The 19,264-nt window shown below is 41.0% G+C and overlaps 1 protein-coding gene and 1 long non-coding RNA gene across 9 annotated transcripts in view; one reads left to right on the plus strand and one right to left on the minus strand.

Moving 5' to 3' along the window:
* TAPT1 (transmembrane anterior posterior transformation 1) overlaps window positions 1-12,563 on the minus strand; it is a 48,260-nt gene extending 35,697 nt beyond the window's left edge. For 2 of the 8 annotated variants that reach the window (XM_040595809.1, XM_040595732.1), the window contains exon 1: window positions 3,110-3,224. In XM_040595809.1, coding sequence (XP_040451743.1) covers window positions 3,110-3,119 — 10 coding nt within the window. In that variant the 5' untranslated portion in view covers window positions 3,120-3,224. The other 6 variants (XM_040595414.1, XM_040595244.1, XM_040595335.1 and 3 more) reach the window with 6 other exon arrangements.
* A 96-nt stretch (window positions 12,564-12,659) lies between these two features.
* Window positions 12,660-16,394, plus strand: LOC121089086. The gene is made up of 2 exons (XR_005828134.1): window positions 12,660-14,293; window positions 14,388-16,394. It is a non-coding gene; the product is annotated as an uncharacterized LOC121089086 (long non-coding RNA).
* Window positions 16,395-19,264: the final 2,870 nt, after the last annotated feature.

The following is a 19,264-nucleotide window of genomic DNA, read 5'->3' on the forward strand; positions in this document are numbered from 1 at the left end:
GAGATATTAACCTGCCCAGAATCTCTGGGTCTAAGGTACTAATAAAAAAATGCGCCTAGATTGTAAAAGGAAACCGTATCTTTCAACTACAGGTATAGTTACTTTTATGAACCTATCAAGGACTGCAATTCCAAAGAGAACTCCACCATGTCCACTTCTCTCTCTACCTTAGATCTGTTGTTCCAGCACAGTATATGCTTTTATGTTGTCAAAGAATATTTAAATAAAATGAGAGCAGATTTGAAGAGACTCATTTAGGAAACTTCTTTCCATGACATGGAAGAAAATACTGCACAGCTGACGTTTGTTGGGGTTTTTTTTTGTAATTTCAGGATGTAATTTAATTTTGTGATGTGTTTGTTAATTTTTTTAAGAGCACCCTATTTACAGAGCACAGCAGTAAGGAAGGTACACCTGCCAAAAGCACAATGTGATTATTCAACCCCTGCCAGTTTGCCCACAGCAATTTAAGCGGCAGTTTACTTAATGACAGAATCTTGGATTCTTGTGACTAAGTTTTCGAAGCTTTAGAGTCTCTCTCTTTAGAACAGCTATGTTAACACCAGCATAGCTCTGACAAATACACAGAACTGCATTTACTAAAAAGGAAAGATCAAGTGATAAGGAATGACAAATTAGCAGCCAAACTGAAGCACTTACAGTGCTTAGGCAGAAAAAGGAAACAAATTCCCTTAAGATACAGCACTCTCTTCTCCCTTTCAGAGGAATTTTAAAATATGTGGAAGAGGCTATAAAGCACTCCCCCTACCTTTAAGCACTGCACACAATACCATAGACAGGAATTAGCCGATCTTACATGGAATGTAGTTTTATTGTTTAAAAGAAATAATGCGTAACAATCTTTTTCTACACTGCAAAGAGCAGACAGAGTTAAGAGGAAATAAATGTCTGGAAGAGTAAAACTGGAGGGGAAACAGAACACCCACTGCTCAATCACTTCCCTCAGATGTTGAGAAAAAAGTCAAGATGAAGGGAGGAGCACTTTTATTTACTACACAGAATGGAATATGATGTGGCAGGTTCAAATAACTAGTCACATCTCTCAAAACTTACTTGACATTTGTGAGGAAGAACAAGCGAAAAGATAAAACAGCCACCTGCTTTGTAAGTACCTTTTGTAATTGTAGATGTTTTACCTATTGAACTCTGTTTTGTTACAAACACATAAAAACATTTCCTGAGCGAGAAGAAAATCCCCGAATGTTTTTTTTGCCATAATAAATCAAATCAGCCTAACTAGGGAAATAAATAAATATCAAAGTGCAGGCTCTGAATATTTGGAAATAAGAATCATTACAACTGAAAAAGTTCCATTACATACTATAAACATGAACTGTGAATCTTTCAGTAAAAAGCCACAAACTTTAAAACATCCATGATTTGGATAAAGCCTCAAGTAGTGAACAAATAAAGAGATTATAGGGCAATAAATTCCACAAACATTTAAGGAAACAGCGATGAAAGAAACTGCTTCAGGAGTCGTTACAAAAACAAAGCCTTCTTCACTCAAGATAATCTCAGTTTCACCACATCTTACCTGACAACACTTTATACTTAACACAGTCAAGTTGAATAGATTAAAGTGGATTCTGTCCTGCCTCACACTAAAAACACTGTCAAGCAAACAGACTGTTTTAACATTGCAGGTGCATGTACCTAAATATACACGTGTGAGTGTATATGGTATTTTCAAGATCACTTCCTTCAATATACTGAACAATACCCAAAAAACAGCAACTGGTCTTTCACATTTTTAACTGTAATTTCAGAAAAGTAGAAAACTTGTTTCTCAAAAGCACAGCTGAGTTTATAAACAAAGAACACTTTTTTTAAACCCACAAAATTAGTACATTTACCTGAATTTTAATATTTTAGCAATAGCATCCGTACAGATATTTAAAATAGGCAGAAAATTTGACTTGACATCAGGCTAAAACCAAATAGCTGTAATTTTTTTTTTTTTTTTTTTTTTTACACAGCTAGGCAAACTCTCTTAACATAATGGAAGTCTGAGATTCAGCTCAAAATTAACAGCACCGTAAACACATTAGAGACTATGGCTTAACATAGCCACCTAGTGCCTATGGTAAGCATCACCAAAGTACAAACACTAACTTAAGACTATACATCAAATATTATTTTTTATGCAAACAGATTAGCATTTACCCTAATCAGAACATAAATTCTAAACTATGCATATAAAAGCACTTCATATATGAAAGACTATTAATAATGCAAATGCAAGCAACTAAAACAAATAAATCTATCAGCTACCATAAATCAACTTCAAGTTTGGGGAAATCCAGAATGAAAACCCTGAAGTCCTTATTTATTCAAGGAAAAATTACAACATCAATACAAATACTCTTTTTCTTTTAGGCTACACTTAAGATTTGCATAATTATCTTTACCATGAAGTAGCAACTTTTATGAGGGAAATTAATTCTATCCATCTTTGATGCCTATGCCAGAAAGGCAAACCAAAAATCCTATGCATTAGCAACAACTTCTCAGGATTGATCTGAACAAAAAAGCAAGGAGTTAAGATCTAGAATTTCTTAATATTATTCTGGTCAGCCCCGTGCAATTACTCTAAGATTCTCTGAAGGAAAGAAAATAACACATTTTATTTGGGGATCCTTTGGGCAAAGTTGACTGTGGAAATAAGGAAAACTTCTGTTGTAAAAGAATCAAACTTTTGTTCCGATACAAAGGAGCCTATCAAAAGACATGAGCCAAATCATTAACTCAAGTCTAATAAATCTTAAACCACTGTTCAAACAGATTTTAGTTAAAAGAACAAAACTACAGGGTAAGGTTACATCTCTGTCCGTTACTAACCTGAATATGCCTAAGTAGTGCTGTTATCAACCTGTTGTGTCTGAAGGAAACAACGATGACAGTTAATGGCAAAGCTTAAAGGTCTCATGCACACCTTTGCTTTGGCTGTTAGACCAGAACTTCTATTTTACAGTGGAAGAAATCACTAGTTATTCAAACAGCACTGAAAGGCCATAAAATCAAGCACATGGATGAACAGAGAAACATTATTTAAAGGTATTAACACTATTTTCTTGAATCAACTTACCGTAAGCCATAGCAAGGCAAAGTGATGAACCGGAACATTGCCAGAAAAACTCTCAAAGGAAGCAGGGTGAATACATACAGAAAAGCATCCAGGCACAAAAAGATTCCAAAAAACATCAACTAAATTACAAAAATAAAACAGAAGTATATTAGTAGTTTATAGAGAGTTACAAAAAGTTTATAAAGAATTATTTTATGAAAAATAAATTTACTTAAGACTAATTCATCACATAGGCGCAATACTCTCACTTTGTTTAAATCAGCTGGACTGCAAGAAAAATAGTATGCTATGCACCTGGAAGACTATTCAGCAAAAATTCTGCACCACAAGCTCCTGCACCAAAGGCTTTTGCAGACCTCCATGGCTCACCAAACTCAGTCTTTATAGAACAGATGAACTGAATTGTACTTGGATATAACCAGCAGCTCATTTTGCCATGGTGACTTTCCTCCAATGTTACAAAAGTTAATGTTAACCTTGGAAAAAAAAAGTAGAGCTGTATGTACATGTGCTCAGCCATTTTCTATCTACCTATAATAGATTTATATAAACTATATATATACATATTATTTTTTTTACTTCGTTAAATTTTCTATTGCACAGCTAATTACAGCTGTGGTAGTTCTCCTTCTGAGAATATCAACCTTTTCTATACAAAGAAGAATATGAAATATGAAGAGGCAAATTTCCAACTGCCCTTAGTTTAAATGCTTTATCCTTAGTTCACAGAAACAGTTAAAGCCATTCCATTATAGCCACAAGCCAAGCAACTCTACGATATCTAAGCTAGACCTAAACTCTGCAGTTCGAAAGCTCTTATACACCGGACTCTCCGCACACGACATTCCTTCTTTATCTGCTTTTTGAATGTATCTAAGATTTACTTGAATGGGACTTTAGGCATATGCTCGCATGCTTCTGTCAGAAGCTAGTGTTTTTTTCCTGCAAGGAAAATCACACAAAAAGGTAACCTTAACTGGCTACACAATTAAGACCAGCAACACCTAGGCAAGCCTACCCATCCATGACAGATACGCACTTACATGTGAAAATTCTATGTATTGCTGATGGGAAAGGAAAACACTGGTTTTGGGCAGGGTGGGAGGTAACAGTAGTTGACTTGTGCTTTGGTTTATCTCCCACAAAATCTCTGCCTTTCAAACTACCTTCTCTGTCAGCTTGTGGAACAGCCAGTTCAATGTCCAATGAGCTAATCTCTCACTCTTAGTCCACATGCATCCTTGTAACTTTGAAAGCAATCCTACAGAGTACACGCCAGTACATCTATCTGGAAGCCACATAAGATGACTGAGTCAGGCACAAAAGCACTGCTATAATCTCTGAGCTGTTGCTTTCCCTTATAATACTCTTTCTACCGATTCTGCAGTCTGTACTTCAATACCATCACAACATTAATGTGTCCTCCCTGATATTCACCTCTAATACCATTTCCTAAAATTTCAGTAGAGGTTTTTTCATTTGTAACCACTGCTTCTGATAATTTTGAATAACAGATGACCTTATGCAATGCATCTTAATATACCATTGTTACCTATTTCTTTGCTAACTTTTAAACCAGGTGCTGAATATCCAAGCACTGAAGCTGAACACGTATCTTCCCTGGCTTGTTTCGTTGGGTTTTGGTTTTGGTTTTGTTTTTTTAATTCCTTAGTCCAAGCAAAATAGAAAGATATCCTGTCATTTTGCCTCTGTATTGTTTGAGGGCATCTTTATAATCTAGAAAACAACTCTGCGTTTTCTTTTTCATTTAGACTTTTTCTCTGCAATCATGACTTTTCACGTTCTATAAGCTTGTGTTAATATTTGCAATTATTGTTTAATGTCCTCATTTTCCATTTTTTTCTACATTCCACTTGCATGCCTGCATGTGCCCATTGAAATATAATCAGCACTGAACCTGCCACACATTTCTGTAAACATTATTTTTGCTGCTGCATTCTAGATACTGAGAAGCTAACAGAAAAGCTTACAGAGTTTTTCCACCGTAGTAACTATATTTTAGCAAAATAACGCTAAGTTTAATTTTGAGATCAATTGACAAGTATTCCCTTAAGACAGTAGGAACAAGGACCACCTTTGAATTTAGTATATATAACCTATGACAATGAAAAGCTTCCACTGAAACTGCACCAAAAAGCTCAAGCAGAGACACCATTTATAGAGAAGCTAGATAGTTTTTAACAAACAAAAAAGAACAACAACACTACCCTTTTAACATCACCCCCCCTCTAAAATTACATACAGGTAAGAAGTGCATGTTGAAGAGTATATTCTGATATTAGGCTTTGATAAATCTACTCCATCTGCTCTCACTCCACCCAATTATGATTTTAATTCCTAGTCTATAATTACACTATTAGGTAGTACACACTGCAAACCATTAAGAAAATTCTTCTCTTCCCTTCCTAGTGTCTCACATGCTTTATTTCAATTAAGCAGACATTTCAATCACATGGTCAAGTGATTTCTCCAATAGGTGATGACCTATACACCACTTAGTTTGCATTCTAGGTGCTCATCCTAATACTTTTTCAATGAGGATGATTCAATTTGATGTAGCTAGTATGTACCCTAACCTGGACTAAGCTCATGCAAAGAACTAACAAATTTATTTCATCATCTCTGTGTAAAAAGATAATTATCACTTAAAATCCACCTGCTTATTACTCAGTTTCATATTCTTTCATATTCAAAGTACTGACTGAAATTTGACCTACCATGCAAAATCCACCAATTTCACAATTTACAGCATCAATCTTATAAATACGTAAGGCTGCTGGCCTTCACTTGTTCTTTCACACTAAAAGTTTTATTGGAAATCTATGGCGATGATCCTTCAGAATAATTTTTGTGGCTTGGAGACAACATGTAATAGTCTACATAATTAAAATGGAGGTGATGTAGAACCGCTACTATTACTCAGCTGAGACTTCACTGTAACTGGAATATTCCACTGTAAACTGCAATGGGTGAAAAGTAAGGATGGGAAGACACAACCCCTGGAGATGTTCAGAACCCAGTGGGATCTGGTCCCAAGCAACCTGCTGTAGGTGATGCAGTTTTAATCAAGAACTTAAGACTACATTGTCTCCAGAGGTCCACCTCATTCATTCTGTGATTCTCTGCAGTAACTGACTGGGAATTTAGTTTTGTAAAACCGTGTCTCATCATGATCCAAGGACGAGCTCAACTCAAGGAGGAACCTGACTGCTGCTGACAAAGGGAATGCTATTCTCCCTCCCTCCCCACTCTTTCATCTTTCTACCCGTAACCCCAGCTATGCAGCTCCCCTTCCACCCTTTTGCAGGCACTGGATTCTCAAAAATACTGGCTGAGCAAGTCAGCTCACTATCCTAGCAAAGAACAAACAAAGCAAGAAATGTGAAGCATTCACTGCCAAATTATGAGCCAATTTAACTCTTAGAATGGTCCAACAAGCACCACAGCTCATGTAAAACCGGCAGCATGCATAAGGCAGGAGACTAAAGTAGAATAGTGAAACGAGACTCTTCCTTCAATACAGTTTAGAGTTAAATTGATATAGCCCTACCACGTACCTTTATCCTTAGTAGTTTTGAGAATTTCAGCAATACTATTTTTAATATTACTGTTACTCTGCAGCATAGCCAAACCTTACTACTAATGTTGCCTTACTCATCATCCTTCAGCATATTCCTGCTGCCTCCCTAATCAAAATGGTTAAGCCAGAATAAAACTCTCGTCTACGTTACAGCATTGGAACTGGCTCACTGCTGGGCCACAATTATATCTAAGCTGATATAAAGGAGGTGGCAGGAATGTCCCAGGAAAGGCCATAGCACTGTGACAGGGAGAGAAGATGCAGTTAAGTGGCAAGATGCAAAATAGAAGGCTATAAAAATTAAGTCAAAAACCTTAGTCAGGAACTCATCCATCACCATATTTTTAAAGGACTGAAATCTTTCCACCCTCAAAACATTTTAGACTGGAAAAATCTTTAAAACAATATTTTTTTAAACATAAAATTACATTTTGCTGTAAAAAGTTTTATTTTGACTATTCCTTTCAGGACCAGTGACATCTTTATATTTGAATCAATTTTTCATCATTTGGACTTGAAAGTTGGTCATGTCCATCTCTGCTAGTAACATGAGTTGCCAGCAGCAACAAGCAAGTGTAGGCAAAACCCCCTGAAACACAAATGTTGAAGTTACTAAAACTGAAAATTAATCATTATGATATTTAAATTTTTTTAGTAGCAAACCTGTTTGGAAATAAATATTTCTTTAAATAATTTAATGCCACAGATTTCATTTCTGAATTAAAACAAATCTTAAAGTATACTTCACCTTTTCCAGTTCTTTTGGTATCCGCATGCATGTGTATACTCTTTCTCTCCGCTCTGTGTATTTTGCTTCATTGTGTTCAAGGAAGTAACCTCTTGTTAGCTCAGCACTGATGAATCTCAGCAATGAAAGATCTACATTTGGGAACACACACAAGTGTAAGACACTTCAGGCATATAACCTCCAAGAAGCAAGAAGAACGCTATGCTTTTACATTTTGCTATGTTTCCTTTACATCATACCTAACCCAGAAGATTTCTGCTGACTGCGATGAGAATGTCAAAGAACCTGGTGTGGAAGGAGCTATATGAGAAGCAAGTCCGATGCTCGTTCCCTTGTTGCCTCCCAACAAAACAAGCTATTTTCCCAGCCACCATTTTCATCGGACATCCCATCTCTCCAAAACATTACTCAAAGTAGTTACACTGAGTGCAATACACTGAGTAGATCTAATCCTTAACATACTGACAGTCCTCCTAAATTTACTAAGCACTGTTTCAGACTTAAGCTATTTTCTCTCTCAGCAACACTAGCAACATGTCCTTTATGTTAAAGAACTTTCTGTAAGATCAAAATGATCACGGATACATGATCCCAAGTGATGCGGAGCACAAACAGTACAAGCATGCTTTAATGAAGCTATTTAATGGTGATCAGACTGAAGTCTTTCAAGACTGACAAGCCATCACACACATACAGGTCTTCTGCACTTTAATGGCTATACTTAAGTAAGCCGAAGGCTGACTGACCTATGTTTAGTGAACTCATATGGCTTGCTGCAAAGCAGTCTTGCAAAAGGAGTTAAAATATGAAATTATAATGATGAAAATTCAGACTGTCACCACAAGGAGGCTGAGCTTAAACTTCAACGTTCACTGACAAGGTCTGACATTACCACCTCCTGGTAACACTTCAGAAGTGACAAAAAGCTACAATAAAGTTCAAGATTTCTCGTTATTGCTGACATTTAAAAACACAAACTCTCAGTGTTCACACAACATCCAAAAGATGGAAATCACTTACATAGGTGAAAAGCTACAGAGCATTTATCATGACACAAGAACACGTTAAAAGTCAGATTTTAATCAAAGTCTTAGTGACTACTGGAGGTAGGGGTGGGCCTTGCATGGTACAACACTCCACATTTTTGCGCGGAGGAAAAGGCTGCAAAACACCCTTAGTAAAATTGCCTAGATAACAAGTGTCAAGAGGAATGCAAGTATAGATGCTGTGTCTGAAAAGTTCACCCAAAACTGTCTCAAGACAGTGGCTTCTCAATATTCATTACACTGAAGACTATAAAGGCCACTAGCTGGAAGAGCAGCCAGAAAATTACAGACTTTTAAAGCGAATGAGGAATCAGCCCTGACAGAAGCATGAAAGAATCAGAAGAGAAAGGCTGTGCTTATAACCTACACTGCCTTGGGTGGGGGGCACATGTATTGAGTCTGATTAGAATTGGGGGGTAACAAACGGGCATTTTGAAGTTTGTGGTGGTGTATTAACATTCTGTGTATATCTACTATTGCAATTTATCATGTTGCTGATACTGATCACAGCTATATAATTCACTGACTGCTGGTTAATTATGCATTGTTACTACGTCATTTAAGTGATCATTTGCTTTAAACTACATGAACTGAACAGTTTTTCCCTGTATGAGCTTGTTTGGATAGTGATTTTGATGATTTATACATTACTGATCCACTTCTATTAAGTAGGCCAAAGCCACTGTAAGCCTTAAAGGTATTTATTTTAGAACAAACAAAGCCAACATGTAGTTTAATAAGTAGTAAAAAGCCCAATATTTACATGTAAAGTTTCAATCAAAGTTCATTCCAGTGAAATAAGGCCAAAGGTCATACCACAAAATTGTTGCTCAGATCTCTTGCAAACTTGTTTTCTGGAGTCTTCCTTTGTAACACTATGACTTGTACCATTTTTAGGTTTACCCAATTCTTTCTTGTTTAAAAAGTAAAAAGAGATAACCTGAAGTATGAAGACACCAATTAACTGCCCAGGTGCATTTTCTTACACCTCAGACAATCAACCTTCTCTAACGCATCTCAAACAATTGAACTTTCCTGCGAAGTAAATAGATGTATATGGACAGCCACCACAAAGTGACTTACGGGTCCCTTCCAACTTGAGATATTCTATGTTTCTAACCAATAAGCTATTTGTTCTCACTCCTCCTTACCTCACAGAAACTGGTTTATGGGCCTGTTGTTGAAAAACCAATGATTTTAAGTTTCCTCCAGCTGGCTAGACTTTCACGCCCTAGATAATTAAGAGATAATCACTCCTCCTAACTGAGGCTGATCAATACACAAGCTCCAGACTGTGACTGCAAAGCAGTCTCTCCAGTGACAGGGGATGCACTGAAGTACACAGTTGGTCAGCCACCTCCTTTCTGAGCACTTACTGCCACCCAGCATCTGCCCTAGGTCTGCACCAACTGTGAAACCCATCAGTGGCTGACCCTGTAGGAAAAATACAGTAAGGAAAACAGCATGAGACACCGAGGCGGGACAGAGTAATAAAGCATTTGAAAAACAGCTTAATTCTGCTATCAAAGCATCATTTTATTTTTAAAATGAGTAGACACGCTAATTCCTACTTCAAATTTGTTCCCTACTTCAAATTTCCCTCTTTTTCCATCAGAAAGTTTTAGACTGAGGCCTAAATTTAAACTCTTCAGATAGCACACTCCTAATGCTCAAAGAATTCTCATTTATCTCTCCAGCTCAGGACAGAAAAGTACAGGCATCTTCAAAACATAAAAGGCCACCAATTCCTTCAGGGTAATAACATAATGATTTACCAAAGTTATACTTCAATGCATAGCTACACAAAGGATAATCATTAACCAGAAACGGAAAGAAAATTTGTGCAAATACCAAATGTACTGCATCTCAATAAGTTTCTATTGTTATATAATCATAACTTTAATCCTAAACGCAACAATTCCAGGCACTCACTTCACTCCCATCAAACCTAAATACACACTTCTTCCACAAACACTCAAATCAAGCACAGATTTTTTTGGTTTTAAGTACTTCCTTCTCCTCTAACAACTTATCTGTGCTGCACTGGTCCTATTTTACCATCATGAAAAAACCCTACCTCTATTATTTAATATGTTGCTACCATTAGATGAGTTTGAATTTTTAGTTGCTCTATTGAGAGGCCTGTTCTTCTAACGTTTTCTTGTCCTGAAGGGTCAAAAAGTGCCAGTGGTTTTAAAGTATTTTTAAATTTAAAATAGATTGCTGGAATATAGTTAGGAATCACACCCACCCACCTATAACCATTTCCTTACTTTTTAAGGAGTTATTTGTTCAGATGTCTTTCAGGCACATCAGTATGTGTGTTGACCATTGCTTTTTCACCACAACACAATCCATATGTAATACTACAATCAAGCCAATTCCTTACAACCTATGGAAGTTAAGTCAGTGCCATCCACACCACAGGACTGCAGTCAATGATGCTGCAGGTGCTCTGACATCCCAGGTCAGAAACTGACACAGCACCTGAAAAACTTACAAGAAAAGCATTCAGTTGTTGGCAGTGTTTTTAACTTAAATCCTAACTTCTGTTTTTCTCTTTCTGTGTTCGATTAGACCTGTGGTATCACATTCAAACCAACATGAAGGCAGAAAGCCTGGAAATCTGAACACCACTGAACGCTTTCCAGATTTTCGGCAAGCCCCTTAATTAAAAATTAGGTGCTAATAGTTATAAAAAACCTTACCAACACTTAAATCAACCATGCCACACCGAGCGACAACTTTTACAAAAAAGGCAGGGCTATTGTCAAAAACTGCTCTGTAGATACCTGAAACCACCAGGTCAAGCGTAAATGTAAATACAGCTGCAGATCGATAGCGAAGGCCGTGACATTTTCCCTTATTTTTACCTATAAAATCCTTAGTACGCTACATTTAGTTTAAATGACTTCTAATAATCTGCGTGTAACTCCAAGGCTCTAAGAGAACCGCCGTTTTCAGCAGTAGGCGCGAAGACTCCTGTACTTAGAGCTGTGTGTATGTAACGGGAACCGCCAAGAGGACGAAGCACCCCCCGTACTTCAGCAACGGAGCGAGGCCGGCCCGCAGCCCCCGGCCCGGGGGGCTCAGGAAACGGGGCCCGGCTCTGACCCGCTCCGCTCCTGCCAGAAACCGCTCGCCGCCGCCGCTCCTGGCGGGCGTGCAGCCCCGCCACCGGAGCTCCGACCGCAGCGCCCAGCGCTTCCACGGATGGCGCCCACCTCGTTTAACGACCTCCTGGCGACTACCCGCTGCGCGGCAGGGCACGGGGGCCCCGCTGCCCCCGCTCCCCTTCCTGAAGGTGCCGGTGCGGGAAGCGCGGACACAAGCCGTCACGCCGAGAGGCTCCACCGCACCGGCACGGCGAGCTCAGCGCCAGGCGGCAGGGCAGGCGGCGGGGAGGCAGCGCTGCCGGCGGAGAAGCCCCGGCCCGCCGCCCTCGGGGCGGCTGAGCGCCGCCGCTCCCCAGGCCCCCGAGGTCCCGGCGCACTTTCTGAAGTCGCTCGCCGAAGTTTGCCCGGGCGGGCGGCCGCGGCGCCCTCAGCCCCGCCTCAGGCACCCGCCCCGGCCCCTCGGGCGGGCCGGGCCGCGCCGTACGGAGCCAGCGCTGGCGGCGCGCCCCGGAGGCGCCTCCCGCCCCGAGCAACGCCGCCACGGCCACCCCGGTCTCCCGTGGGGGCCGCCCCGGCCCGGGGGCCCTCGCCGCCCTCCACGCGCCCCGGCCTGCGGGCGCAGATCCCCTGCCCCGCCGCCGCCGCTCACCCGAGAGGCTCCGCTTCTTCTTCCTGCCCCGGTCGCTCTCGTAGAAGCCCAGCGTCTCCGTTCGCTGCTGCGGAGACGGCTGCCCCGGGCCGGCACCAGGCGGCCGCGGCTCGCTGCTCCCCCAGAGAGTTTTGGGCTCCCCGCGGCCGCCGTCCTGCTGCTCCGGGGCGCCGCCGCGCCGTCCGTCCCCGCCGCTGCCGGGCGCGGCGGCGGAGGCAGCGGCGTCGGCCACGCCAGCCATGTTCGCCGCGAGCAGCAGCGCCGCCCGCCGCGCGCCCGCCGCCCCCGCGCCGCGCCCCTGCCCGTGACTCATCACCGCGCGACAGCAGCGCGCGCCGGCCGCCGCGCGAGTGCCCAGCGCGCGGGGCGGGGACGGGGGCGGGGGCGGCGCGGCGCCATCTTGCCGCGGCCGCGCCGGGCTTAACCGCTTGGGTGCCGGCGCCCCGGCGGGCAGGGCTGGCCGCGCTGAGCCCGGCCTCGGAGCGGGCTCTCGTTACGTATAGACACAGCCGGGCACAGGGGCGGGTGTTTGCGCTAGGGGAGGGATCTAGCGGCTCCGCTGCCGTTGCCGTAAGGAAAGTGTGTAATGGCTTCACCCGTCACACGGGCCGGCGGGCAGTAGCTTGAAGCAGTCGTGAGGAACGCGAGCCATCTACCCTGTGCCGCGCGAATAAAGACCTCAATCGAAAATGGCAAGCGGGAGGTGAATTATTAACTCTAAAGCCAACAGGGTTTCGGTGAACTGCCTGACACGTGTTGCACTGGACCGGGCACTTGAGGTCACAGCCGGGCTCCCTGGCTTCGTGCCGCCGCTCTTGCCAGAGGCCCCTGGAAGGAGCCGGCCGGCGCCAAGGACGGTGCTGCGGTAGCCACCTGGCTGGCCCGGAGCTCACCTTGCCCCGCCAGGCACGGGCAGGCAGGTGCCAGCGCTCCAGGAGCCTGCAAAGGTCAAGGAGCCCCACCAGCCCGAGGGCCAGGGCCTGGAATCTTGCGGTTCAGTAAGTGCTGAGGCCGGGAATGCGGTTAGTTACTGGCAGCGTGACACCGGTGGTGATAAGGCCCCTCAGAGGCCATGCTAACGAAAAATAATCGTTCCTCTCTCAAAGTGCTTGTAATTTATATGGGAGTAAACAAGAATATAAGAAGCGGGGAACTCAAGGTAACAGCAAAGCGCTTGTTTGCAGGAGGAATTCACATGGGCACGAGGACAAAATACCAGGCCTGAATTTCAACTACAAGATCTCCTTCACATTCAGTTCTCATGGTCTCATGCATTCAGAGGCCACACTCAGTCAGCTTAATATTTAGCCACTCGTCCTGGGAAGCCAGTGTGCTTCATTTTTTCTTTGGAAGGCCACAGTAGTCTTCCTCTGTGACAGGGGTCCTCAAACTTTTTAATCAGGGGGCTGGTGCAGATGAAGGGGCAGGAGGTCATCTGCGGCTGCTTGGTTTCCCCCCCAACCCCTGGCTGGGGGGGGGTGGGGGTGTCGGGGGGGTCTGTAAATACCGGGGGCCAGATTGAGGACCCTGGGGGGCCCTATCCAGGCCGCGGGCCGTATAGTTTGAGGACCCCTGCTCTATAAGATAACTGTACATTTGTCTCAAAGAACATTTCAGGCTTTGTATAGACTCGAAGTACCCATTTCCACTACAATTAGTGGTTCTAAATGCCTAAAATCCAGCAGGATTAATCCAAGTCTTGGTATTTTCAGGTAGTGGAGCACGTTTTACAGGCACTCATAACGTATAATGTATGTATCATACAAGGTGCTAACAGTGATAGGTACTATATATTATCAGCTTGGGCTTTCTTCTCCCATCTTTTCTCTGCTGGTGTGAAAAGCAGTTGGAAAAATAGGAAGCAGAACAAAGACCTCCAAGAAGAGCTGAGAAGTTCCCTCAGCTGGACTGCTGTTGCAGTCCACACAAAGTTGCACAACACCCTGAGAGATGGTCTGCTTCTCTCCTTCCAACTGTGTATAAAATCTGTATCCATCCATAAGACACACTGCGTAATATTTAAGGTCAACAAATTGTCGCAACCTTGTTACCAGTCTTACCCAGAAGGTGTTCGCTGCATCAAGCATCATCTAACAACCAGCTATATTCTTCTCTCAGGCCCACTTGAGAAGCTGTGTAATGAATTGCCAGCACCAGTTGTGACAGCACATACATTTTCAGCATTCAGGAGTTGACCCAAGATAACCTGTCTTAGTTTACAAGATCTTCCAGTTTTCTACTTGAAGTAGTTCAGCTGAAGGCATGGTAACAGTATGTCTGCAATACATTTCAGCTAAGAATTCACTCAATATTTTTGATGCTTCAAAAGCACGTTGAGCTGCTACCCTCAAGTTTCTACCCATAGAGTCTTTCTGTATGTTTCTTCTGTACCTTACACCCAGTTTGTAACCCATCATTGGCCAGAATGTTAATGTGTTCTTTTCCACATGCAAAGATGTGTGTATTGCAACTGTTACATGCGTTATTTTGGCACAGTGGCCACTTCCAGAAGGTCAACCCAACTGCGGCAAAATCCTGTCTCTAGGTATTTGAGTCCTTGAACTAGTCAGAGGGGGAAAGTTGTTTAGTAAAAAATGTTAGCAAGTGTTGATACAGGAAGTAGTGGTTCATGAAGATATCTGCTGCTGGGAGTTATCTGGGACCATCTGCTGTTCGGGCACGAGGGGCTGTATTTTGTTGCTTTTTGTAGCTTATCTGCTAGGAGACATGCTACGGAGTGACCCTGCAGCAGGTCAGAATCCACTTTGCAGTTTTATAACCATTCACCAGTCCTTTTGCTGGAGCGATTTTCATAGGACAAGACACAGCCCTGTCTAAGTTTCCACAGCTGGAGTTCCACTTTTTTCCCCAAGAGATAATTAGCAAGTGGGGGAGAAAGGGAGGATTCTTTCAAAATAACAACTGCCTCAAAGGAGAAAAAGCAGCGTCAAAACCAGCAAAAAACCATTAGGATAATCACCCAGTGAATACAGACCGGGAATTAAGAGTTACTTGAATTTTGTTAGAAATGTCACCACTGCTAATCTTTGAGGCTTTGCACAAGCTACTTCTTTTTTTGCCTCAAATTTTCCATACATATACTTGAGTAATGTTTATCTACCTATAATGTATCTTATACATAATCATCACAGAAGGTTTTTTTGCTAATTTGATATCAGGAAAGTTTATTCTGGCACTATCAAGTATCAAGTATTAATGCTTTTTATAGTGTGTCCAGCTCAGTTGTGCTTTAGACCCTGAGTAATAGTGAGGATGGTCTTTTTCTAAATAATGTTTTCACATGGTCTAAAACTCCTCCTTTTTTGTAATGGATCCCCCTCCCCCCCCCCCCCCCCCCCCGAAGATCCAACAAAAAGTCATTAGGAAGACAACTCAGAAAATGGATAATCACTTTTTGTAGTGCTTTTTGATGGTGGAATATTGTCTTTTCAGACCTTGCCATCTATGTCATTTACCCCCACCAACTCAGATATCCCCTCTTAAAACACATGGTCTGTCGCTGAGGTGTGCTAAAAGGAGGTCAAGCAAGATCTTCTTTTTAGAGAGGAATACAAACATGGAAAATATCTGTCAACAAAATTATATGAGAATTAAATTATGAGCACAGTTTCCAAAATATGAAAGAAGTCTAGAGAGAAGTGTGGAAACTCAGTGTGCTGTACCAAGCAGAAGTACGTGAAACTGGCAAGTACATTAACTAGCAATACAGAAGAGGCAGGTGTTAAAATGGTGGTAATAATAATGCAGTACTCATAGCTGTATGAAACAATTATGAGTAACTGCAACACTCATAACTGTACGAAAACATCTGGTATCTGTCTTCCATTGTAAGCTTTTTGTCAATGAGGGTCGTCTTTAGAATTTGCAATATCATTCAAAAAAAGACTAGATACTAAAAATGTATGGTTTAATGGTTTAATTTCTAGAGTCTCCTGCAAGAATTATATTGTGTTATAGTCTTCAATGTGATTTTCAATCATCCTTTATTTTTGAAAATGTCATTACTGAGTATCCCTTCTGTGAGGAGGCAAGTCAACAAAACTCATGATGAATTCAAAATGCAATAATGCTGATTGTTTTTCACAATAAAATATTTTCAGGCTCTTTTGCCATATAAACAAGTTATTTTGTATTGGGTTTGTGACTTTTAGTTCATCAATCCACTTAGTGTGGGTGCATATTCATTCTTCTGCTAAAGGCAATGCATCTCTTAGCAACAACTGATACTAACAAACTTAGTTCTAAATCTTTCAGAATCACAGCTGTTACATATTTGCAAGGTACAAAAGTATTGGTTGGAAGTATAATCTAATTCTGTCTCAGTTCTGTTTGGTAGCTGAAGTTAAAAATATCTGTTTACGCCCACAGGAGAAAAATCATGCAAAGATTCTTTCCTCCATTTTATGTTCAACATCTAAGCAGCACATGAATTTTTGCATGGGATAATCTTCACATATGAAAAATAATCAGTATAAGGAATTGTTGTATAGACAGTAGCATCCTACATGTTTCACTTTTTTTTTTCCTTCTTATTCAAATCTAAGATTTACAGTGCTAGAGTTTACCTTTTGTTTTTGTTTTTGTTTTTTTTTTTTCCCCTCTGAGTTGTAGGCTCACTAAAGATTTGGTTTACTCCTAGGTAAGCTAAGGGCATTACCCAACATCAGCATGTCCTTGAATAATGCAAGTACAAATCATGTTACACAACAGTACAATACCTGAAAGTCAGGTTTGACTTCTCACTGGTACATTTCCATTATATGTTTGCTTTGGATACTGTATTATATAGCACAGGAGCTGCTGCACAGTTAAAATCAATGGTGCTTTCCAGTGATAGCATGATTTTCCACCTCTGCAATCTTTGAAATTTTTGGAAGAAGTAATTCTTTTGAGATACTTTTATGTGGCTTCTTATTCTAGGACCATAGTTCAAGGAGGACTGAAGGGCGGAGGTACAGAAAATTAGTTCAGATTACAGATGTTTAAAAACTTGCTCAAATTATCTTACAAATAAGTTTCATAATGTGCTTTGATTTTTCTTAAGACTTCTGGGGGTTTCCTAGTGTAATATTTTTATAGCTCTTTCTGTCAGATATCTTGAATGTTTTTATCAAAGCAATACTTTTCCTGTGATTGTCAATGACAGCTCTTCCTGCCCATGGTCTGATCTCCATTTTTCAGTGTCAAGATTTCATCAAGGTTTATATCTTGAGCGAAGTGCTACAACTCATGCTTAAACTGCTGCCTCTATTGGTGCACAGATACCTAAACCTCTGACACCTATTATGTAAGAAAAGCAGCAAATGGTCTTTTCAACATCAATGTAACTGAAGTCACTGATATATGGGGCATTTCTCCATAAGGTTCACACATTTGAAGGTAAAGCAGCAGGGAGATTCCTAAATCTCTTCGATCCCAAGTTACTTTATCACAATCTTAATCCTGAAGTGCTGGAAGAAAGCTTTTGTAACCTCTCCTTTCCTCTTTTTTTTTTTTTCTTGTTACATATCTGTAGCTACACTACATAACATTTAAAGATTGCTTTATCTACAACAGGATGGTTTTAAGTGTTACAAAAGTGCAGCTGCCTTTGACTCCATCCACAGCTACTTCTCCAGCAGAGCTAAGCCAGACATGAGGTGTGAGGGGAATAGGTGTGAGGAAATCAGTGGAGAAAACGCAGATGGAAAAACTGTTATGAGAGCTCCAAAAGTCATGAACTGGGAAAAGGGGAGCACCTGGAAAAGAGGGGCTCAGCACCTAAGCATGAGTTTCCTGTACCTAATAATGAAATTCCCAGTGTCAGACAGAAAGTGATTTAGATGTCAGAAAATGTTACCTCTAAAAAATTATTTCCTAATGTGTAAGTTTCAATCTACTATTTCTTCATATTTTTCAGGTCCAGGGAGCAGAGATGAAATCCCAAATTTAGAGTGGCCTGGGTTTTGTGCCTGAATTTACAATATGAGTTTTCAGTGGTGCCAAACCCAAGTGGAGATGGAAATCTCTGTTATAAGAATCATTAGCAATCAGAGTTGCTGTAAAAAGTCCTATTGATTTCAGTAATTTGAAAATCTCATCTCAGCAAGAGCATTTATATTATGATAAAGTATGCAGATATATACATACATACAAGCTTTGTGCCTAAAATTAGGTTGTGAGATCTCAAGATAGGCTCTTAAGTCTCCCACTTCTGGAAAGTATCTCGACTCAGGAGGGAATTCAAATGTGTTAGACTTAAACATAAGGGTAAGCGCTTTTCTGATTTTAGGCAGTAAAATGTATTCTTCAAAAATGTTGAGCCTCCTGTAGGACCAACAGAATCAGTTAAGAGGTTCTGGGACCCCTAGTTTAGATTCCTGTTTCTGAAAATCATGGCTTATTTTGTATTTATAGTTGCACATGAAAAGCATAAACAATAGCATACATAGGGAAGGAAATGTATTGCTCATAAATGTGCAACTAATGGCTGTGAGACCAAGCCTTCAGTCGTTGTAAATCCAAATAACGATATGACCTTCAGTGGACTCATGAGTTTTCATGAGTTTGGGACTGGTTTTGAATTATTTGAAGTTTGAAAGAAGAAATTTTTTATTGTTTAATTGTTATTTGCTATTTAAACAACGCTAGGACAGATACAAATCACCTAATCCACTGTGCACAATATAGTGAAGGTGAAAAACCGTATGCAGAACATATCACGAACATAGATGTTGGTTTTATATATATAAACACATGCAAATGTTTATTTACATATACATGACAGCAGAATACTGAAATCAAGATCAGCTTTAGGAGCTAAGTATTGTTTTAACGTCAGAAATGTTCTAAAAGCCGCCAGTCTCTTTCAGGCAAGGGTTCAGCGCAGGAATTGTCATCCCTTGAGACTGGCTTTTGCTTTAGCTATTGTTTTTGTTATTAACTCTTACAATCCAATTGTCAAACGTTACAACAGCGTTTGGATCAAATTCAAC

The sequence above is a fragment of the Falco naumanni genome, chromosome 1, assembly GCF_017639655.2.
Source record: "Falco naumanni isolate bFalNau1 chromosome 1, bFalNau1.pat, whole genome shotgun sequence".
NCBI lineage: Eukaryota > Metazoa > Chordata > Aves > Falconiformes > Falconidae > Falco > Falco naumanni.